Raw genomic sequence first — 25,880 nt, 5'->3', positions numbered from 1 at the left:
AAGAATGGAAGAACACTTGACACTACACCATAACGGTTTAAATTTTAAGTTTGAGGTTTTTTTACCACTAATGACCTAAAGAAACAAGAATAAAAAATTTCATTTTAACTATGTATATGATTGTCATTCAATGTTATTATTGATACTTGTAGCTCTCACTGTCCATGAGAGGGAACACATGGAAACCAAAATGGTAGAGAGTGGAAATATTGAAAATTAGCAATCATTTTCCCTTGGCAACATTTTGTGGCATGTGAAGTGATATGTCTCTTTGAACATTCATATGTTCTCATGATTTTCTTTGTAGCAGGTAAATGATATTAAAAAAATACAATGGAAATATTCACAAGTGATCAAGAAGTGGAAATTTTATAAGTAAAATTAGAAGTGGTCCATTAGAATATGCTACATATATGTTTACATTTGAATTGGTCTTTTCGACCTCTATTTACCAACAACTACTTCCCAAAGATTGTCAATATAAATACATAGGCCTTTGAATCACCAAAAGGCATCACTTCTTAACTTAAAGACTAAAAGTTGTCACCTTTCTTCTTCTCCTAACTAGCCACATTTGGAAGGCTAGGTGGTGTAATTTTCCGGCGATATGAGGCTACACGGTGGCGGCCATGCCAAGGGTCGTCAATATTTGCCACAAATCTTAGTGGTGTTGGCCATATTAGTTTTTGCTAATGTAGTGTCGGCAGACCCTTATGTATACTCCTCACCACCACCTCCAACGTACGAGTACAAATCACCTCCGCCTCCTTCTCCTTCTCCACCACCACCTTATATATACATATCTCCACCTCCTCCATCACCTTCTCCTCCGCCACCATATGTCTATAAATCACCTCCTCCTCCTTCTCCATCTCCACCTCCTCCATATGTGTATAAGTCTCCACCCCCTCCATCACCATCACCACCTCCACCATATGTGTATAAGTCTCCACCACCTCCCTCACCATCTCAGCCTCCACCTTATGTGTATAAGTCTCCACCACCTCCATCACCATCTCCACCTCCACCATATTATTACAAGTCTCCTCCTCCACCATCACCCTCACCACCACCTCCATATTACTATAAGTCTCCACCTCCACCTTCATTGTCACCTCCACCATCATACTATTACAAATCTCCACCACCGCCTTCACCGTCACCACCCCCACCATATTATTATAAGTCTCCACCGCCACCTTCTCCTTCACCCCCTCCACCATACTACTACAAATCTCCACCACCTCCTTCACCTTCTCCTCCACCACCTTATTACTACAAGTCGCCACCTCCTCCATCACCATCACCACCACCACCATACTATTACAAGTCTCCTCCTCCACCATCACCATCACCACCCCCACCTTACTATTACAAGTCTCCACCACCACCTACTAAATCACCTCCTCCCCCATACTACTACAGTTCTCCACCACCACCAGTGAAGTCTCCCCCTCCACCATATTACTACTACTCACCACCACCACCGAAGAAATCACCTCCCCCACCCTATCAGTACACTTTTCCACCACCACCTGTTAAGTCACCACCTCCTCCATACTACTACTCCTCGCCGCCGCCACCCAAGAAATCACCTCCTCCACTATATCACTACACTTCCCCACCACCACCAGTTAAGTCACCTCCAACTTCATACTACTACAAGTCTCCTCCACCTCCAACTCATTACTATCCTCCACATCATCAATTTGTGGTCAAAGTTGTCGGAAAAGTCTATTGTTTTAGATGCTATGGTTGGAAGCACCCAAAAATGTCTCACGGCAAGAAACACCTGAAAGGTACCATAGTCTTTATATTATGCTGTCTATCTTTCTTTATTTTCTCTTAATTTGTCATAAGATAAATTATCCAACTATATATTCTCTTTTTGTTGCTTTGTATATGCTTTTATCATAAATGTCTCTTTTTATTTAAATCGTCGATCCTCTTTTGTTGTTGTCGATACCTATAATTAAAACTGAGAATTAAAATGTCAAGATATTTTATAAAGCAATAACTATAAATTAACATTATTGTGAGAGTTGAGTAGAAGATATTATATTGAAAGTAAAAGTAGTTAGTTTTACTTGAAAGAAGTATTTATTATGAGAAAAACAAGTTTTTACCATTTTGTATTAAGAATATAGGACATAGTAGCTTCTTGCAAGAAGTGGGAAAATATCTAAATGATCATATGTTAGCAGCTCTATTGTTTTAGTGTTAATTAATGTACTATTTCTGTTTTCACATGGATTAGGTGCTGTTGTTGAAGTAACTTGCAAGGCTGGTGACAAGAAAATTGTGAGTTATGGTACTACTAAGATCAATGGCAAATTTAGCATCACTGTTGAAGGATTTGAATATCGCAAATATGGAGCAAAGGCTTGCAAGGCTAAACTCCACAATGCTCCAAAGGATTCAAAGTGTAACATTCCTACAAACCTTCATTGGGGAATTAAGGGAGCTAACCTCAAAGTGAAGTCAGAGAATAAATATGAAGTTGTACTCTATGCAAAACCATTTGCTTATGGTTCTAAGACACCTTATGCAGAATGCAAAAAGCCCAAACCTACACCTGCTCCATACTATTATAAATCTCCTCCACCTCCATCACCGACTTATGTTTATAAGTCACCACCTCCTCCATCACCGGCATACGTTTACAAGTCACCACCTCCTCCAACCCCAAGATACGTTTACAAGTCTCCACCACCGCCTATGTATTATTACAAATCACCGCCACCACCAACTAAGTCTCCATCACCATCTTATTACTACAAATCTCCTCCACCACCATCACCAAAACCTGCGCCTGTATACTATTATAAATCGCCGCCACCACCGTCACCATCACCACCACCTCCTTACTATTACAAATCTCCTCCCCCACCATCCCCTTCACCACCCCCACCTTACTACTACAAGTCCCCACCACCACCATCATCCTCTCCCCCACCTCCTTACTATTATAAGTCTCCTCCACCACCATCACCATCTCCTCCTCCACCATACTACTACAAGTCCCCACCCCCACCAACATCATCTCCTCCACCACCTTACTACTACAAGTCTCCACCACCACCATCACCGTCACCACCACCACCTTACTATTACAAGTCCCCTCCTCCTCCATCTCCTTCTCCCCCTCCACCATACTACTACAAGTCTCCTCCACCACCATCGCCATCTCCACCTCCACCATACTACTACAAGTCACCACCCCCACCATCGCCATCTCCTCCACCACCCTACTACTACAAGTCTCCACCCCCACCATCGCCATCACCTCCACCACCATACTACTACAAGTCTCCTCCTCCTCCATCGCCTTCACCCCCTCCACCATACTACTACAAGTCACCACCACCACCTTCCCCATCTCCCCCACCACCATACTACTACAAGTCTCCTCCTCCACCATCCCCATCACCTCCTCCACCCTACTACTACAAGTCCCCTCCTCCACCATCGCCTTCTCCTCCACCACCTTACTACTACCACTCTCCACCTCCACCAGTAAAGTCTCCTCCTCCACCCTATTATTACAACTCACATCCTCTACCCATGAAATCACCTCCTCCACCAACATACGTTTATGCTTCTCCACCACCTCCAACTCACTACTAAGTATTTCAAGGAGCTCATCCATTCTCCTGAATCAATCAAGTGAGTAGCTATTTGAATTGTGATATTTCTTTTATGTAAGACTTTATTTTCTTTGAATTAAATCTCTAATCTTCTATTTGGTTGTTTCTTTTCAGATTCCAATTTGAAGCACAAAATAAAAGATGGCTTCTTGAGGGAAAGATCCAAACTTCAGTGCTACAAATCAATTAATTTATTGAATGAGGTCTTCAATTTTACAATTGGAAGATTGATACTTCATGACATGGACCAGTTTGCTTCAACTTCTCCTTTGACCTTGGTTATTGTTACTTTATTATTCCTGACAAAAAGTTATTAGTTAATTCTTGAATGTATATGAGCTTTGATGTTTTATTCTTTTATCCAATCATTTCCTATTAATTATCATTGTATGTTGTTTTCTTGTACCTAGCACTTCTAGTATAAAGCAATAAGAACATTAATATTGTTATACTCGCAGTGTTTGAAATATGTTAACAAACATACGGTATGCTAAAATGTTTTAAGTTTGCTTGCTTCTAAATTGTTTGAAGTTAAAATAAAAAACATATATATTTGAAAGTCAGACTCGCCTACAGTTGAAATCGACTATATGTGTGATTTTGCCAATAAAATAAATGGATGCACTTGTCCAAATGCTTACAAAAGGGCCTAAATTTAACACTTAATTTTGGGAGATTGATTTAAAAATACTTCAAGGGTCAAGGGAAATAAATGATAGGATAGAAGTAATCTTAGATCAAAAGTTTAACGGATGTTTAACGATTTTCTCATTCTTCATGTGTGTTAGCCCATGAATATTTTAATGAACTGACTTTCGATCAATTTTTTTGAAAGCTTTATGGGATCCTCCGTAAGTACCCGGGGATCAATACGTGTAGCAGTGGCACAATTCACGATGCATTCATAGCATTTAGGGGTTGCACAAGCGGAATTAGGCGATTTTCTCACTTTTCTTGTGTGTTAGCCTATTAATACTTTGGTGAACTGACTTTCGGTTAATTTCTTTTGAAATCTTTATGGGACAATCCGTAATTATCCAGAAATCAGTACGTGTAGCCTCGGCACGATCCACAGTGCACTCATAGCATTTAGGGGGCGCATAAATGAAATTAGTTGATTTTCTCATTTTTCATGTGTGTTATCCCATGAATATCTTGGTGAACTGGCTTCCAGTAAAAAAAAATCCAAAAACTTTATGGGAACCTCCGTAAGTATCCGAGGGATCAGTACGTGTAACCTTAGCATGATCCACGGCGCATTTATAGCATTTAGGGGCAGCACAAATGGAATTAGGCAATTTTCTTATTTTTTCGTATATGTTAGCCCATGAATATTTTGGTGAATTAGCTTCCGATTATTTTTTTTGAAACCTTGATGGGAACCTCTGTAGGTGCCCGAGGGATCAGTACGTGTATCCTCGACACGATCCACGACGCGTCCATATCATTTAAAGTTCGCACAAGCGAAATTAGGTGATCTTCTCATTTTTCGAATGTGTTAGCCTATGAATATTTTGGTGAACTGGCTTTCAGTCAATGTTTTCCTGAGACCTTTATGGGAACCTCTGTAAGTATCCAAGGTATCATCAAGTGTATCCTTGACACGATCTACAGCACATTCATATCATGTAAGGGCAGCACAAGCGGAATTAGGCAATTTTCTCATTTTTCGTGTGTGTTAGCCCATAAATATTTTGGTGAACTGGCTTCTGGTGATTTTTTGTCCGAAACCTTTATAGGACACTCTGTAAGTACCTGGGGGATCAGTACGTATAGAATTGACATGATCCATGGCGTATTCATAATATTTAGGTGATTTTCTCATTTTTCGTGTGGCCCATTAATATTTTTGTGAGCTGGCTTAATTTTTCCCAAAATCTTAAAGGGAACCTATGTAAGTTCCCTGGGGATCATTATGTGTAGCTTCAACACGATTAGTGACGCATTCATGACATTTAGGGGCGGCACAAGTAAAATTAGGGATTTTCTCATTTTTCGTGTGTATTAACCAATGAATATTTTGATAAACTAGCTTCTAAACAAATTTTTTTCAAAATCTTTATGGGACCGTCCATAAGTAACCAGGAGATCAGTATTTGTAGCCTTGACACGATTCACGGCGCATTTATAGCATTTAGGGGCAGCACAAACAGAAATAGACAATTTTCTCATTTTTCATGAGTGTTAGCCTGTGAATATTTTGGTAAACTGACTTCCTATCAATTTCTTTCTGAAACCTTTATGGGACCCGCCGTATGTACCCAAGGGATCAGTATGTATAGCATCAGAATGATCCACGATGCATTCATAGCATTTAGGGGCCGCACAAGCAGAATTAGGTGATCTTCTCATTTTCCATCTATGTTAGCCCTTGAATATTTTGGTGAACTGGCTTTCGATTAAATTTTTTTTCAAAACCTTAATGGGACCTTCCATAAATACTCGAGTGATCATTACATGTAGCCTCGGCATAATCCACGATGCATTCATAGCATTTAGGGGCCGCTCAAAAGGAATTAGGCTATTTTCTTATTTTTTGTGTGTGTTAGCCAATGAATATTTTGGTTAAGTGGCTTCTGGTGAATTTTTGTCTGAAACCTTTATAGGACTCTCCGTAAGTATTCGGGGGATCAGTACGTGTAGAATCAGCATGATCCATGGTACATTTATAGCATTTAGGGATTGCACAAGCAAAATTAGGCGATTTTCTCATTTTTCATGTGTGTTAGTCATGACTATTTTGTTGAACTGGCTTTTGGTTAATTTTTTCTGAAACATTTAGGTGGTTTCTCATTTTTCGCGTGTGTTAGCCCATAAATATTTTGGTTAACTAACTTCCATTCAGTTTTTTTCCTAAAACTTTATGGGACTATGCATAAGTACCTAGGGGATTAATATGTGTAGTGTCTAAATGATCCACAGTGCATTCATAGCATTTAAGGGCCACATAAGCGAATTAGGCGATTTTTTCATTTTTCGTGTGTGTTAGCACATTAATATTTTGGTGAACTAGATTTTGGTAAAAAAAAATCGAAACCTTTATGGGACCCTCCATTAGTACCCAAGGGATCAATACGTGTAGCTTTAAAATGATCCACGAGGTATTCATATTATTTAGGGGTCACACAAGCGGAATTAGATAATTTTCTCATTTTTCGTGTGTGTTAGCCCATTGATATTTTGGTGAACTGGCTTCCAGTCAATTTTTCTCTGAAACCTTTATGGGATCCTTCGTAAGTACCAGGGGATCAGTACATGTTGCCTTGGCATGATCCATGGCGCATTAATAGCATTTAAGGGCCGCACAAGCTTAATTAGGCGCTTTTCTCATTTTTGTTTGTGTTAGCCTATGAATATTTTGGTGAATTGGCTTCCAATCAATTTTTTAAATTTTTTTTTATGGGACCCTCCTTAAATACTTGGAGATCAATACATATAGCATTGGCATGATTCACGGAGCATTCATAGAATTTAGGATCCGCACAAGCAAATTAGGAGATTTTCTCATTTTTCATGTCTGTTAGCCCATTAATATTTTGATGAACTGACTTTTGGTCAATTTTTTTCTGAATCCTTTATGGGACCCTTTGTAATACACGGGATATAAGTATGTATTGCCTCGACACAATCCACAGTGCATTCATAGCATTTAGGGATCGCACAAGCAGAATTAGGCGATTTTCTCATTTTTCATATGTATTAGCCATGAATATTTTGGTGAACTGACTTCCGATTATTTTTTTTAAAACATTTATGGGACTTCCTTCTGCAGAAGAGGGATTAGTACTTCTATCGTTGGTATGATACACCTCGCATTCATAGCATTTAGTGGCTACACAAGTGGAATTACGCGATTTTCTCATTTTTCGTGTATATTAGCCCTTGAGTATTTTGGTAAACTATTTTTCGATCAATTCTTTTCTGAAACTTTTACAGGACCCTCCATAAGTTTTCGGGGGATCTGTACATGTACCCTCATCATGGTACACGGTGTATTCATAGACTTTATGAGATGCACAAGCGAAATTAGGCAATTTTTTCATTTTTCGTATATGTTATACCAAGAATAATTTGGTGAATTGGCTTTCAGTCAAATTTTTTTGAAACCCCTATGGGATCTATCCATTAATACTAAGGGGATCATTATGTGTAGCATCGATAAGATCCACTATGCATTCATAACATTTAGGGGACGCAAAAGTGGAATTAGACGATTTTCTCATTCTTCATTTATGTTAGCCCATGAATAGTTTGGTAAAATGGCTTCCGATCAATTTTTTTCTCAAAACCTCTATGGGACCCTTAGTAATTACTTAGGGAATCAGTATGTGTAGCTTCGACAAAATTTACGATGCACTCATGATATTTAGGGGCCGCACAAGTAGAATTATAGGAGTTTCTTATTTTTCGCATACGTTAGACAATAAATATTTTGGTAAACTAAATTCTGAATAATTTTTTTCAAAACCTTTATGGGATCCTCCGTAAGTACCTAGGGGATCAGTATATATATCCTTGACATGATCCACAATGCATTCGTAGCATTTACGACAGTATAAACGGAAATAGGCAATTTTTTTATTTTTCGTGAGTGTTAGCCATGAATATTTTGATAAATTGGCTTCTTGTCTATATTTTTTGAAACCTTTATGGAACCCTCCGTAAGTACCTGGGATATCAGTACGTATAGCCTTGGATTGATCAATGGTGCATTCATAGCATTTAGGGGTCGCACAAGCGGAATTAGGTGATTTTATTATTTTCCATGTGTATTAGACATGAATATTTTGGTGAATTGAATTTCGGTCAACTTTTTTCAAAATCTTTATAGGATCCTACGTAAATACTCAAGGGATCAGTATGTGTATCCTCTGCACAATCCACGATGGATTCATAGCATTTAGGGCCGATCAAGAGGAATTAAACAATTTTCTCACTTTTCATGTGTGTTAGCTTATGAATATTTTGGTGAACTGATTTCTGGTCAAAAAAAATTTGAAACCTTTATAGAACTCTCCGTAAGTACCTGGGGGATCAGTACATGTAAAATTGTCAAGATCCATGAAGCATTCATAGTATTTAGGGGCCGCAGAAACGAAATTAGGAGATTTTTTTATTTTTCATGTGTTTTAGCCAGGAATATTTTGGTGAATTGACTTCTGATCAATTTTTTCTCAAAATCATAATGGGAAACTATGTAAGTTCCCTGGGATTAGTACGTGTAGCCACGACAAGATCCACAGTGCATTCATAGCATTTAGGGGCCGCATAAACAGAATTAAGCAATTTTTTCATTTTTCATGTGTGTTAGACCATGAATATTTTGGTGAACTAGCGTACAGTCAATTTTTTTCTATAATCTTTATGGGACCCTCACTAAGTACCCAAGGGATCAGTACGTGTAGCCTCAGCACGATCCCAAATGCATTACTATCATTTAGGCGCCGCACTAGCGGAATTAGATGATTTTCTTCTTTTTCGTGTGTGTTAGCCCGTGTATATTTTGGTGAACTGACTTTTGGTCATTTTTTTCTAAAAAATTTATGGGACCCTCTTTCATCAATCTGGGGATCAGTCCATATAGCCTCGGTAGAGTCCAAGATGCATTTATATCATTTAGGGGTCACACAAGCAGAATTTGATGATTTTCTCATTTCTCGTATATGTTAGCCAATAAATATTTTGGTGAACTGGCTTTCGGTAATTTTTTTCAAAAATCATGATGAGACCCTTTGTAAATATTCGGGGATCAGTATGTTTAGCCTCGACATGATCCACAACGCATTCATAGCATTTAGGGGTCGCACAAGTGGAATTATGCGATTTTCTAATTTTTTGTATGTATTAACCCATGAATATTTTGATAAACTGGCTTTCAATCAAATTTTATTCCGAAACATTTAGGGGACACTCCTTAATAATTTGGGAATCAGTATATATATTTTCGACACGATCCACGATGCATTCATAACATATATAGGTCGCACAAGCGGAATTAGGCAATTTTCTCATTTTTCATATGTGTTTGCCCATTAATATTTTGATAAACTGATGTCTGGTCATTTTTTTCCAAAAACCTTTATGGTATCCTCCGTAAGTATCCGAGGAATTGGTTCGTATAGCCTCGGTATAATCCACAGTGCATTCATAGCATTTAGGACCCGCAAAAAAGGAATTTGGTAATTTTCTCATTTTACGTATGTATTTGCCCGTTAATATTTTGGTGAACTGGCTTGTGGTCAATTTTTTTCTGAAATATTTATTGAATCCTCCGTAAAACTCGGGAGATCAGTACGGGTAGCATCGGCATGATCTACGGTGCATTCATAGCATTTAGAATCCATACAAGAGGATTTATGCGATTTTCTCATTTTTCATGTGTGTTAGCCATGAATATTTTCATGAACTAGTTTTTGATCATTTTTTTACAAAACCCTTGCGGCACCCTCCGTAATTACCCGAGGGATGAGTACCTGTATGCTCAGTATGATTCACGGCACATTCATAGCATTTAGGGATTGTACAAACAAAAATAAGCAATTTTCTCATTTTTCATGTGTGTTAGCTTATTAATATTTTGATAAATTGACTTCGAGTTAGTTTTTTATGAAACCTTTATAGGACCCTCGTTTGCACCAAAGGGATTAGTATGTTTATCATCGTCATGATCCTCACGCATTCATATCATTTAGTGGACACACAAGCGAAATTACTCAATTTTTTTTAGTACTCGAGTATATTACCCCTTGAGTATTTTGGTGAATTGTCATTCGGTCAATTTTTTTTTAAAACTTTTATAGGACCCTCCGTAAGTTTTTTGAGGATTTGTAAATGTACTCTGATCATGATCCATGGTGTATTTATAGCATTTATGGGCCGCACAAGCGAAATTAGGCTATTTTCTCATTTTTCGTGTATGTCAGGCCATAAATATTTTGGTGAACTAGCATACGGTCAATTTTTTTTGAAACCTTTATGGAATCCTCTGTAAGTATCCTGAGAAATATTACGTGTAGCATTGACATGATTCACGCCTCATTCATAGCATTTAAGCGCCGCAACAACGGAATGAGATATTTTTTTAATTTTTCGTGTGTGTTAGCTCAAGAATAATTTGGTGAATTGGCTTTCAGTCAATTTTTATTGAAACCTTTATGAGGCCCTCCATAATTAATGGGGGGATCATTATGTGTAGCCTTAACACGATCCACAATGCATTCATAACATTTCGGGGACGCAAAAGCAGAATTAGGTAATTTTTCTCATTCTTCATGTGTGTTAGCCTATGAATATTTTTGTAAACTGACTTCCGATCAATGTTTTTATCGAAACCTCTATGGGACCCTCTGTAATTACTCGAGGGATCAGTATGTGTAACTTCGACACAATCCACGACACATTCATTATATTTAGGGGCCGCACAAGTAGAATTAGGGGATTTTCTCATTTTTCACTTGTGTTAGCCAATTAATATCTTGGTAAACTTGCTTCTGAACAAATTTTTTTCTAAACCTTTATGGGAACCTCCTTAGATACCCAGGGGATTAATACTTATAGCCCTGAAATGATCCACGGTGCCGCATTTGCGAAATTAGGAGATTTTTTAATTTTTTTTGTGTGTTAACCTATGAATATTTTGGTAAATTGGCTATCGGTTAATTTTTTTTACGAAAATTTATAAGACCCTCAGTAAGTACCAAGGATCATTACCTGTAGGGTCGGCACGATCCACGACGCATTCATAGCATTTAGGGGCCGCACAATCGAATTAGGATTTTTTTTCTTTTTTGGTGTGTGTTAGCCAATGAATATTTTAATGAATTGACTTTCAGGAAATTCTTTTTTGAAACCATTATGGGACCCTCTGATATACTCGGGGTATCAGTACGTATAGTCTCAGCACAATCCACAGTTCATTAATAGAATTTAGAGGTCGCATAAGTGGAATTAGATAATTTTCTCATTTTTTATTTGTGCTAGCCTATGAATATTTTTGTTAACTGGGTTTTGATTAATTTTTTTTCTGAAAGCTTTATGCGACTGTCCGTAAGTACCCGGTGAATTAGTACGTGTAGTCTCGACATGATATAGGGTGCAGTGCATTTATAATATATAGGATCGCACAAGCAAAATTAGGCGATTTTCTTAATTTTTATATGTGTTAGCCTATGAACATTTTGGTGGACTGGCTTCTGGTCAATTTTTTTTTAAAACCTTAATAGGACCTTTCATAAGTACTAAGGTGATCAGTACGTGTAGCATTTGCATGATCTACGGTGCATTCATAGCATTTAGGGGCCGCATAAGCGAAATTAGGTGATTTTCTCATTTTTCATCTGTGTTAGCCGATGAATATTTTGGTACACTGACTTTCGATCAATTATTTTTCGATACCTTTATGGGACCCTCTATAAGTACTCAGGAAATCAGTAAGTGAAGCCTCGACATGATCCCAGTGCATTCATAGCATTTAGGGGTTGCACAAGTGAAATTAGGCAATTTTTTTATTTTTCATTTGTTTTAGTCTACGAACATTTTGGTGAATTATTTTATGGATAATTTTTTTCGAAACCTTTATGGGACCGTTAATTACCTAGGGGATCACTACTTGTAGGCTCGACATGATCCAAGCTTCATTTATATCATTTAGGATCGCGCAAGCAAAATTATACGATTTTCTCAATTTTCAAGTGTATTAGCCTATGAATATTTTAGTGAACTGACTTTCGGTTACAAAAAATTCAAAACTTTTATGAAACTCTCATTAAGTACTCAGAGGATCAGTATTGTACCCTCAACATGATCAGCAACACATTCATAGTCTTCAGGGGCCGGACAAGTAAAATTATGCGATTTTCTCATTTTTCGTGTGTGTTAGCCTATGAATATTTTGGTGAACTGACTTTCGATTATTTTTTTAACGAAACCTTTATGGACTATCTATAAATAATTGGAGGATCATTATGTGTATCCTCTACACGATCCCAAGGTGATTCATAACTTTTAAGGGCCGCACAAGCGAAATTAGTCGGTTTTTTTATTTTTTTCGTATGTGTTAGCTAATGAATATTTTAATGAACTAATTTTCGATCAATTTTTTCAGAAAACTTTATGGAACCCTACATAACTATCTAGGAGATCAGTACGTGTAGCCTCAATACGATCTACGACATATTAATAACATTTTGGAGCCACACATGTGTAACTAGGCAATTTTCTTATTTTTCATATTTGTTAGCCCATTAATATTTTGGTAAGCTGGCTTATGATCAATTTTTTTATGAAAACTTTATGGAACCTTCCTAAGTACCAAGGTGATCAGTACATGTATCATTTGCATGATCCATGGTGCATTCACAGCATTTAGGGGCCACACAAGCGGAATCGAACAGTTTTCTCATAATTTTTGTGTGTTAGCACATGAATATTTTTGTAAACTAGCTTTCGGTCAATTCTTTTCCTATAACTCTATGGTACCCTCTGTAAGTACTCGGAGGATCGCACGTGTAGTCTCAGCATGATTCACAACTCATTCATAGCATTTAGGGATCACACTAGTGGAATTATGCGATTTTCTAATTTTTCATTTGTGTTAGCTAATGAATATTTTGGTGAACTCGCTTTGGTCAATTTTTTTCGAAACCTTTATTGGATACTCTGTAAATACTCGAGGTATCAGTATGTGTAGTCTGTGCATGATCCACAGATCATGAATAGCATTTAGGGGCCGCCTAAGTAGAATTAGGAAATTTTCTCATTTTTCGTGTGTGTTAGCCTATGAATATTTTGGCTAACTGGGTTTTGATTAATTTTTTTCTAAAAGCTTTATGTGACCGTCCCTATGTATCCGGGGAATCAGTACATGTATTCTCGACATAATCCAAGGTAAATTAATAATATTTAGGGTCGCACAAGCGGAATTATGTAATTTTCTCAATTTTTATTTTGTTAGCCAATGAATATTTTGATGAACTGATTTCTGATTAATTTTTTTCAAAACCTTAATGGGACCTTTTGTAAGTACCAAGGTGATCAGTACGTGTAGCCTTTGCATCGTCTATGGTGTATTCATAACATTTAGGGGCTGTAGAAGTGGAATTAGGCGATTTTCTCATTTTTCGTATGTGTCAGCCGATGAATATTTTGGTAAACTGACTTTTGATCAAAAAATTTCTGAAGCCTTTATGGAACCCCCTATAAGTACCTGTAGGATCAATACATGTAGACTTGACACGATCCATGACGCATTCATAGCATTTAGGAGCCGCACAAGTGGAATTAGGCGATTTTCTTATTTTTCATTTGTGTTAGCCATAAATATTTTAGTAAACTGGCTTTCGGTAAAAACAATTACAAAACCTTTATAGAACCGTTCGTAAGTACCTGGGTATCAGTACGTGTAGGCTTTGTATGATCCAGGGTGCATTCATAACATTTAGGGGCTGCACAAGTGAAATTAGGCGATTTTCTCAATTTTTATGTGAGTTGACCTATGAATCTTTTAGAGAACTGGCTTTCGGTCAATTATTTTTGAAACCTTTATGGGAATATCCGTAAGTACCCGGGGGATCAATACGTGTAGCCTCGGCTTGATCAATGGCGCATTTATTGTATTTAGAGACCGCACAAGTGGAATTATGTGATTATCTCATTTTTCGAATGTGTTAGCTTATTAATATTTTGGTAAACTGACTTTCGATTAATTTTTCCAGAAACCTTTATGGGACCTTCTTTATGTTCCCGCGGGATCATTACGTGTAGTTTCGTTACGATCCAAGGTCCATTCATAACTTTTATGGGTCGCACAAGAGAAATTTGGCGGTTTTATCATTTTTCGTATGTGTTAACCCATGAATTTTTGGTGAACTTGTTTTCGATCAATTTTTTCAGAAAATGGGATCCTCTATAAGTACCTACGAGTTCAGTACGTGTAACCTCAACACGATCTACAGCGCATTCATAGCATTTTGGAGCCACCCATGCGTAAGTAGGCGGTTTTTTCATTTTTTTATGTGTATTAGCCCATTAATATTTCGGTAAACTAGCTTCTGATCAATTTTTTTGTTAAAACTTTATTGGACCTTTTGTAAGTACCAAGGTGATCAGTACGTGTATCCTTTTCATGATCTACGGTGCATTCACAGCATTTAGTGGCCGCACAAGCGGAATAAAGCGATTTTCTAATTTTTCGAAGGTGTTAGCTTATGAATATTTGTTGAACTGATTTTTGATTAATTTTTTCTGAAAACTTTATGGGACCGTTTGTAAGTAGCTGGGGGATCATTATGTGTAGTCTCGACATGATCCAGGGTGTATTCATAATATTTAGGGGTCGCACAAGCAAAATTAGGCAATTTTCTCAATTTTCGTGTGTGTTAGCTTATAAATATTTTGGTGAACTGGCATCTGGTCAAATTTTTTTCTAAACCTATATGAGACTCTCCGTAAGTACTTTGGGGATCAGTACGTGTAGGCATTGCATGATTTATGACACATTCATAGCATTTAGGAACCGCATAAATGGAATTAGGCAATTTCGCATATGTTTTGTACATTAGCCATGAATATTTTGGTAAACTGGTTTTTGATCAAGTTTTTTACTAATTCTTTATGGGACCCTCCATAAGTACCTGGGGAATTAGTACGTGTAGCCTCAGTATTATCCACAGTGCATTCATTGCATTTAAGGTTCGCACAAGCGAATTAGTCGATTTTCTTATTTTTCGTGCGTGTTAGCCCATGAATATTATGGTAAACTTTCTTCCAGCGAATATTTTTTAAAAAATTTTATAGGACCCTCTATAATTAATTGGGAGATCAATACATAAAGCCTCGGTACTGTCACACCCCGGGAGGGTACCCTAGGTGTGACCGACACTCAGAAGCCATTGCTGGCTTCCAAGCGAACCACTGGTCCTGATCACACATTTACTCATTCAGCGGAAGACTTAGTTTAAGAGAAAAAAAATTCTTAGTGGGCTAACACAATCAATAATTTCAATCATTCAAATCAGAAACATAGTTTGAAAGGAAACCAATCATGAGTTAAAGACATCAAAACAAATCCATCATTGTCTAGTCTATGAAGCCTATATCTCTACTCTCTAGATGGTGCCAATGACAATTCCATGGCTACCCAAAAAGGAATATTCAAAAGAAAGATGACAAATCTAGAGTGCCTCCGGATACAAGAAGGGCTCACCAAATCTTAGAGTAGAAGTGATCTTCAATGATGCGCCTGTTAAGGATCTCTAGTACCTGTCTCTTCATCATGAAATGATGTAGGCCAAATGGCGTCGGTATGTGGAATGTACGAATATATAAAATTGCAGAGTGAAACATACATCAGTGTAGAATCAAAGCAACTCAGAATCCCAACTCAAAAGAAGAAACAATTCAATCAAGATATCCTAAGTCTAAACAAGAATATGATTTATACAAGACCAATCATGTACAATCCAATCCAGTCCATTCTAATCCAACTCGAAGTACTATCAAGACCTATATAAGAGTTTCTCTTATCCGATACCCATTACTTATGAACCAGTGATAGTACAATAAGCCAACATTATTGCCACGTCCATTGATACCTTGCTAGGGTAGGAACGAATCAATAATCATGGATCCACAATCAATCAAGTCCTATTATGTTAGGATAATAATTTGGGAAACATCTGACTTTAACGGTCCAATCCTCTCCTACATTTGGCGACGTATTTATTGGGTTCGAGTTATTACTTACTCTTACCCAATTCGGTATTCGATACTCCTCTCAAGAGTCAATGCTCATAAAATACTATCCAATCAGTTCAATCTAGTCATATCGACAAGTCTCATGCGGACCCTTATCAATTTATCAATTTTATCACAATCAAACCTCTCAACCAATCATACTATCCAATTAGTCTCAATCACATCTTTCAAGAGTAGTTATATATACTTTTATGACAACAATAAGTTATGTTCCTATTTTATGTCATTCACATTCATAGCTATCCCAATTTATGCTTTTCGTTATGCATAATCGTTTATAGTCAATATATGTAGTTATAGTTTATGAAATGGAATATGAAAAGTAATTGTTCAAAAATTCAAGTCATGAAGAACATCAACCAATTAATAGTATGTAAAAATATTCTAGGGTTTAGGAAAATTTTAAGAAAATGTTCATGGAAGGTTCAAGTCTTTCACAATTCTATCAAACATGTCTATAGGGCACATAGAAGAACACAAATCCATGTTTTAGTTAGCCTTACATACTGGAAGAATTCGATTCTTGAAAGACTTTGAAGAACTTGACGAATGCTCTTGGAACCTTACATTTCTCTCCTCTTGAATTAACTTAGAACTTGAACTCTAGCCCTCTTTCTCTTCTCTAATCCTTGCTCTCAATGTTCTTGGGCGTTTTTGGAGATAAAAATTCCTTAGAAACTAATATGGGGCAGAATGGTGATCCCTAATGTAGTGGGTTAGATATAGGATGGGTGGGAAAGGTCCAGAATGCCCTTTCATCAAGCAAATTCTGAAAAAATAAATCCAGGACCCTGCAGACGCGATAGTGGCACGCCGCACCATCATCCAAACTACTGCAGCTAGTTTTGGGCTCTCGGCTAGCGCGCCGCGCCAAACACCAAACTACTGCAGCGATAGACTTTGGTAAATTTATTATAATTTTTATTCCAAACTCGGAATTAGGCGAACTCGATGGTGTTGGAAAGAGGATTCAAAGAAATTTCATTTGATAGGCCATGGGACACCTAACTCTTAATATTTCAGAAGTTATGGCCATTTTAAGTTGACCCTTATACAAAATTCGTTCGGAAACTTAGTCGATAGAAATTATTTGAATTTGGATTGGTTTTAGGGAACCCTTATGACCCTAAATCACATTTAATACCCTTAAATTACATAGGAATTGATCCTAACTCATGCATGTAATTTGAAGTGGTTGAGTACGATCCAATACGTATATGAAGAATGGTCCGAATCTTAAGTAAAAAAATTTGGGGTGTTAAAGGTACGATCCACGACGCCGTCATAGCAATTAGGGCCGCACAAGCGAATTAGATGATTTTTTTATTTTTCGTGTGTGTTAGCCCATTAATATTTTGATGAACTGTCTTATGGTCAATTCTTTTCCGAAACCTCTATAAGTACTAGTGGATCAGTACGTGTAGTATCAGCACGATATACGGCGGATTCAAAGCATTTTGAGGTCGAACAAGCGAAATTTGCCAATTTTCTCTTTTTCGTATGTGTTAGCCATGAATATTTTGGTGAACTGGCTTACAGTCAATTTTTCCCAAAACCTTTATGGGACATTTCGTAAGTACCAAGGGGATCGATACGTCTAGCCTTGGCATGATCCATGGTGTATTCATAACATTTAGGGGTCGCATAAGCAGAATTAGGCAGTTCTCTTATTTTTCGTGTGTGTTAGCCCATGAAAATTTTGGTGAACTGGCTAACGGTCAATTTTTTCCAAAACTTTTATGGGACTTTCCTTAACTACCCCGGTAGTCAGTATGTATAATTTTGGCATGATCCGCGCGCGGTGCATTCATAACATTTAGGGGTCGCACAAGTGGATTTAGGCAGTTCTCTCATTTTTCGTCTGTGTTAACCCGTGAATATTTGGGTGAACTGGCTTCCAGTCAATCTTTTTCGAAAACCTTTATGGGTCCATCTGTAAGTATCCAAGGGATCGGTATGCGTAGCTTTGGCACGATCCAAGATGCATGCATAGCATTTTGGGGCCGCGCAGGCAAAATTAGGCGGTTTCTCATTTTTTATATGTGTTAGCCCATGAATATTTTGGTAAACTAGCTTTCAGTCAATTATTTTTCAAAAATTTTATAAAATCCTCTTTAAGTACTCGGGGGATAAGTATGGATGGTCTCGGCATGATCTACGACGCATTCATATCATTTAGGGCCGTAGAAGTGGATTAGATGATTTTTTCATATTTCGTGTGTGTTAGCCTATAAATGTTTTGGTGAACTGGCTTTTGGTTAATTTCTTTTCAAAACCTTTATGGGACCGGATATCAATACTTCTAGTCTCGATATGATCAAGGGTGTATTCATAACATTTAGAGGCCGCACAAATGAAATTAGGTGATTTTCCTATTTTTTGTGTGTATTAGCCAATGAATATTTTGGTGAATTGAATTTTGATCCATTTTTTTCTGAAACTTTTATGTAACCCTCCGTAAGTACCCGGAGGATCATTACGTGAAGCCTCAGCAAGATCTACGACTCATTCATAGCATTTAGGGGCCGCACAAATGAAATTAGGCAATTTTCTAATATTTCGTCTCTTTTGGCTCATGAGTATTTTGGTGAACTGGCTTCTAGTTAATTTTTTCAGAAACCTTTATGGGACCCTCCGTATGTACCTGGGGAGTTAGTACGTGTAGGCTCGGCACGATATACGGCGCATTCATAGCATTTAGGTGCCGCACAAGTGAATTAAGCAATTTTTTCATTTTTCGTGTATGTTAGCGCATTTTTCAAAACATTTTATGCGACCCTTCGTAAGTACTTGGGGGACCTCTCCATCATCATCTCCTCTACCACCCTACTACTACAAGTATCCTCCACTACTATCTCTGTAACCACTCCCACCCTACTACTACAAGTCGCCTCCTCCACTATCGCCGTCTCCACCACCTCGCTCCTACTATCACTCTCCCCCTCCACCATAAAGTCTCTTCCTCCTCATTACTATAGCTCACCTCCTCCACAAGTATATATTTACGCTTTGCCACCCACTATTAAGAAATTTCAAGAGTTCAATCATTCTCCACGATCAATCGAGTGAGTTGATGTTTGAATTGTGATTTTTTTTCATAGATCAATTTTTTTCTACTTCGTTTTCTTGGAATTAAGGCTCTAATTTTCTATTTGGTTGTTTCTTTTCAGATTTAGTTTGAAACACAAAATAAATGATGATGGCTTCTTGAGGAGAAGAGTCAAACGTCAGTGGAACAATGCTTCATAGTGTTTATTTCTGCGTAATTTTATTGTTTGTATTGAGGATATCCTCATTTTAATTTATTCACTCCTCCTAACTAAATTGTATGTTGTTAGTTTGTTCACAAATCAATAAGAAGATCAGTTTGGTCCCTAATGATATATCACTTCATAACAATGATTATTTTTCTCACGAAAAATTCATCCATAATAATTGTGTTTCAAAATTCAGAATCATTATAATTGCGAAGGAAATTGACTTTCGCCTAAAAGTGAAAAAAAATAATCAAATTCACTTATTGCAGAAAAAAATTATTTTCTTACAACCAAACATCAAAAATATTAAAAACAAATCACGTAAAATTTTCCATTTCTCGTTTGTTCTGTGCTTTTGATGATCCTTTTTGCTCAACATTGGACCAATAAAAAGCTGCAAAAAAATTATAAGTATTGCCTCCAGATGTAGTTGATCTCATCATTGAGAATTCACATGCATTTTCAAATATTGTTACAATGAAAATATTAAGAAAAATGTAAAATAGTTACAAAATATGTAAAGTTTATATATGTTTGAAAAATTTATCAATCATTGTTCGATCTCATTACATAACATTAAAAGGGGTAATTAATTAGTACTTCTAATCCCTCAAATATCAACAAATTTTAGTTTTGATCCTTACTCGATCAATTGATAGATGTATTTTTGATTTCTCTGACATTGAACTTCAATAAATTAGTGAATTATTAAGAGTTAACTCATTCAATTATATATTATTTTAAATTTATATTGTTACTCTATATAATTTCACAACAATATAGTTCTAAAAATAGTTTTAAATATCACATATTTTAGCACATAAATGGATAAGAAATGCATGCACTTTTAATTCATTGAAAGTTAAATGTGTTTAATCCAATATCATAGAGATCAAAATTAAAATTTATCAGTAAGTGAGGGACGAAACATATAATTATCCTATTAAGAAATAATAAAAAATAAAGTAACAAATTGGGAGGAAATATTAAAGTCAACTAAGGAAATAATTGAACTTATGTCGGCTTGTAATTTTAAATTAGTATATGTCAGAACTAATATCCAATGTTCTTTGTAATTAAACAAAAATGATTGAAATATTCTCTTAATAATTACATGCACTTAATTACAATTCAGAAATGTGTAATAAACAAAACAAACGTTGATCAAGTAATTTCTTTTTGTATCTTTTTGAGTTTTCATCCGGTCTTTAATGTCGTGTATCTGTTTTGATGCTACCTAATTTAAATTTGCATCGAAAAATTTCAGAAATTACACGCATTTACAATTCAGAAATGTGCAATAAACAAAACAAACATGATCAAGTAATTTCTTTTTGTATGTTTTTAAGTTTTCCATCCGATCTCTAACGTCTTGTATCTGTTTTGACGTTAACTAATTTAAATTCGCATTGAAAAAAAATTCATATTGAAAGATAAAGCACTCCATTAAATTTGGACAATTTCTTTGATTTATGCATGTCATACCAAGTCTCCACAAGCAATGTAACTATAAAGATATGTATCATATTAAATAATTATCAATATTATTGAAAGATAAAGCACTCCATTAAATTTGGACAATTTCTTTGATTTGTGCATGTCATACCAAGTCTCCACAAGCAATGTAACTATAAAGATATGTATCATATTAAATAATTATCAATATTATTTGTAGCATTTGAGAGTACTTCCATTTGTAATTGTTGAAACATTTCAATCTTAAAGAAATTGCTGTATTCAAAATTAAGTTTCTTGTCCACAATTTCCAAAATAATTTGTATTCTAAATTAAGATAATTATGTCTTTTCCATTATAATCCTCTGTATTAGAAACTTATCGGTTCAACTAATTCAAATTTTCGATGCATATGGCCCATTAAAAGGAAAAATCTCCCTACCAGAAGGAGACCTATTAAAGGTAAAGGAATATCTCATCCACCTCATGATATTCCATAATGTTATGCAAAAGATATTTAAGAATATGCCACAAAATGAATAATTATTTGTAAATAGAAAACCACAAATAATTGTGAGATCTCACTCTCATGAGACAAAACTAAGAGTTCAAAAATGTAAGAGAAGTGGAAATAATTTTAAATTAGCACTCACTTGGCTTAAACCATTTTATGAGATGTTTATATTTACTTGTTAAAGAAGTAGACTTGGAAAATTCAAAGTGAATCAGTAATGGACTATTAAAATTAAAAAATAAAAAATTAATCTAGCTGTTCTAAGTTGTTAATATTTTTAATCTTTGATTAACAATCAGATTAATTGAATTGGTCACTTGTTGACAACTCTATACCAGCTAGGAGTTCTCATAAAATGTTAACTATAAATACTTTGTACATTCAATCAACTAAATTCATCACTTCTCAACTAAAACACTAAAGCCTTTCTTCTATTTATTTTTTCCAACTCTTCAAGTTTTTGTAGATTTTTGTAGCCATATTTGAGGGGTTGGTGGTGGTGTTTTCCGGCGAACATGAAGTTGAACAGTGGCGGCCCCACTAGGGGTCGTCGTTTGCCACAGATCTTAGTGGTGTTGGCCGTATTGGTTGTTGCAAATGTAGTGTCAGCTGACCCTTATGTATATTCTTCTCCACCACCTCCGACATATGAGTACAAGTCACCACCACCTCCTTCTCCTTCTCCGCCACCACCTTATGTGTACAAATCTCCTCCTCCTCCGTCACCTTCTCCCCCGCCACCATATGTTTATAAATCACCTCCTCCTCCTTCTCCGTCTCCACCACCACCATATGTATATACGTCTCCACCTCCTCCTTCACCATCACCACCACCACCATATGTATATAAGTCTCCACCACCTCCATCGCCCTCTCCACCACCACCATATGTATACAAATCTCCACCACCCCCGTCACCATCGCCACCTCCACCATATTACTACAAGTCACCTCCTCCACCATCACCACCACCACCCTACTACTATAAATCTCCTCCACCACCTTCACCATCACCCCCGCCACCATATTATTACAAATCTCCACCACCACCCTCACCATCACCACCTCCACCGTACTACTATAAATCTCCACCACCTCCTTCACCTTCTCCTCCACCACCTTACTATTACAAATCTCCTCCACCACCATCACCGTCACCTCCACCACCTTACTACTATAAATCTCCACCGCCTCCTAAAACTTCACCACCCCCACCTTACTACTACAACTCCCCACCCCCACCCAAGAAGTCACCTCCACCACCATATTACTACAGTTCTCCACCACCCCCGAAGAAGTCTCCTCCTCCATCATACTACTACAACTCACCTCCACCACCAAAAAAATCACCTCCTCCAACATACTACTACACTTCTCCACCACCACCAGCTAAGTCACCTCCTCCACCGTATCACTACACTTCTCCACCACCACCAACTAAGTCGCCTCCTCCACCATACTACTACAGCTCTCCACCACCACCAAAGAAATCACCTCCTCCACCGTATCACTACACTTCACCACCACCACCTGCTAAATCGCCTCCTCCACCATACTACTACAACTCTCCTCCGCCACCCAAGAAATCTCCTCCTTCACCATACTACTACACTTCACCACCACCACCAAAGAAATCATCTCCTCCACCATACTACTACACTTCCCCACCACCACCTACTCACTATTATCCTCCACATCATCACTTTGTAGTCAAGATTGTTGGAAAAGTTTACTGTTTTAGATGCTATGATAAGGAATACCCAGAAATGTCTCACGCTAAGAAGCACCTTAAAGGTACAAATATATACTTTACACCTTGCCCTCTCTTTTTGCAGTTTATTTCAAACCTATTTAACAAACTTTTTTTCAAATCTTTTATTCTTTACGTTTTACTATGCATCATTATATTTTTAAAAAGTTCAATATGCAACCTATCAATTAAGAACAAACAGTTCTTGATTTGAAAATATAAGGTATTTTGAGTGTTGTAAGGCAAAATCACATCTACATGGTAACCTGTGATGATAATTAATAACAATTCAATTTTTTGTTAGTATTAATTGAGTATTATTATTTCTTCTTTCTGTGAATTAGATGCTGTTGTTGAGGTAACTTGCAAGGCTGGTGACAAGGAAATTGTGAGTTATGGTACTACTAAGAACAATGGCAAATTTAGCATCACAGTTGAAGGATTTGAATATCGCAAATATGGAGCAAAGGCTTGCAAGGCTAAACTCCACAATGCTCCAAAGGATTCAAAGTGTAACATTCCTACAAACCTTCATTGGGGAATTAAGGGAGCTAACCTCAAAGTGAAGTCAAAGAATAAATATGAAGTTGTACTCTATGCAAAACCATTTGCTTATGGTTCTAAGACACCTTATGCAGAATGCAAAAAGCCCAAGCCAACACCTGCTCCATACTATTATAAATCTCCTCCACCTCCATCACCGACTTATGTTTATAAGTCACCACCTCCTCCATCACCGGCATACGTTTACAAGTCACCACCTCCTCCAACCCCAAGATACGTTTACAAGTCTCCACCACCGCCTATGTATTATTACAAATCACCGCCACCACCAACTAAGTCTCCATCACCATCTTATTACTACAAATCTCCTCCACCACCATCACCAAAACCTGCGCCTGTATACTATTATAAATCGCCACCACCACCGTCACCATCACCACCACCTCCTTACTATTACAAATCTCCTCCCCCACCATCCCCTTCACCACCCCCACCTTACTACTACAAGTCCCCACCACCACCATCACCCTCTCCCCCACCTCCTTACTATTATAAGTCTCCTCCACCACCATCACCATCTCCTCCTCCACCGTACTACTACAAGTCCCCACCCCCACCAACATCATCTCCTCCACCACCTTACTACTACAAGTCCCCACCGCCACCATCACCGTCACCACCACCACCTTACTACTACAAGTCCCCTCCTCCTCCATCGCCTTCTCCCCCTCCACCATACTACTACAAGTCCCCTCCACCACCATCGCCTTCTCCCCCTCCACCATACTACTACAAGTCTCCTCCACCACCATCGCCTTCTCCCCCTCCACCATACTACTACAAGTCTCCTCCACCCCCATCGCCTTCTTCCCCTCCACCATACTACTACAAGTCTCCACCACCACCATCGCCATCACCTCCACCAGTCTACTATTACAAATCTCCTCCTCCACCATCCCCGTCCCCACCTCCACCCTACTACTACAAGTCGCCTCCTCCACCGTCACCTTCTCCTCCACCTCCCTACTACTACCACTCTCCACCTCCACCAGTAAAATCTCCTCCTCCTCTTTACTACTACAACTCACCTCCTCCAACCATGAAATCACCTCCTTCACCGGTATACATTTACGCCTCTCCACCACCTCCGACCCACTACTAAGTTCTAAAAGGAGCTTAGTCATTCTCCATAACCAGCTAAGTAAGTGACTCTTTCCCCATTTTTTTCAATGAGATCAACCGTTTGTTCTTCTTATAACTCAACTAAGACTAACATTGTGGTTCTTTCTTCATTTTTCAGATCCCAGTTTGAGGAGAAGCTTCAAACATCATTGGTATAAACCAGTTAACATGGAGCAATTTGTTTCTTCTTGCACATTGTTATCATTGTATCTTCTTGGTGGAAATGGCTTCAACAACTTAATTAATTATTCCTCATAGAGGAAGAAAATAATTTGTTAGTGGTCCTTTGAGGTGTATCTGACTTTTGATATTTCAAAGGCTTTAATTTATTCATATTCCATTAGTTATAACAACTTGTTTTGTGTATCTTCATGTGCTTTATGCACCAAATCAATAAAAGACGAACTTTGTTCTTTTCGTTGTTTTGTCTTGTTCCCTTTGAAAACATGTTACAATTTTTTTTATTCATATTAATGTTGATTTATTAGTAAGTTTTCACTTTACTATTGTAGAATTGACTTGTTTAGATGTTGAATTTATCATTGCTCACATTCATAGTCTACATATCTCACCATAAATATTGAAAATTAATATATGTCTACCAATCGTAACCCTACCTCTGCAAAGGAAGATTCAGAAATTTTAAATGAATACGTGTGGGAGTATTAATGCACACCTGTATAGCTCTTTTCTGATTGTTCAAGTAAAAGTAGAGGCGGATCTAAGGTTCGACTTTTAAGGTTTTTTAGTACGAAAATCGTTCATACTTTTAAGATTATAAATTCTCATGTTGTCAAACCAAAGACCTCCTAACTATT

The 25,880-nt window shown here is 37.3% G+C and overlaps 2 protein-coding genes across 2 annotated transcripts; both read left to right on the top strand.

Annotated features, from left to right (window-relative positions):
- Window positions 1-509: 509 nt before the first annotated feature.
- On the top strand, window positions 510-4,101 carry LOC129883245 (extensin-2-like). Its single transcript, XM_055957871.1, has 3 exons — window positions 510-1,799; window positions 2,258-3,666; window positions 3,762-4,101. Exons 1-2 carry the CDS (start codon window positions 608-610, stop codon window positions 3,625-3,627), a joined length of 2,562 nt encoding a protein of 853 aa, XP_055813846.1. The 5' UTR covers window positions 510-607; the 3' UTR covers window positions 3,628-3,666; window positions 3,762-4,101.
- Window positions 4,102-22,141: 18,040 nt separating this feature from the next.
- LOC129895466 (extensin-2-like) lies at window positions 22,142-25,480 on the top strand. Its single transcript, XM_055971192.1, has 3 exons — window positions 22,142-23,420; window positions 23,721-25,081; window positions 25,181-25,480. The coding sequence occupies exons 1-2, from the start codon at window positions 22,142-22,144 to the stop codon at window positions 25,040-25,042; spliced, it is 2,601 nt and encodes an 866-aa protein (XP_055827167.1). The 3' UTR covers window positions 25,043-25,081; window positions 25,181-25,480.
- Window positions 25,481-25,880: the final 400 nt, after the last annotated feature.

This window comes from Solanum dulcamara, chromosome 1 (genome assembly GCF_947179165.1).
Source record: "Solanum dulcamara chromosome 1, daSolDulc1.2, whole genome shotgun sequence".
NCBI classification, from domain to species: Eukaryota; Viridiplantae; Streptophyta; class Magnoliopsida; order Solanales; family Solanaceae; genus Solanum; species Solanum dulcamara.
This window is presented reverse-complemented; position numbering and strand designations above follow the sequence as displayed.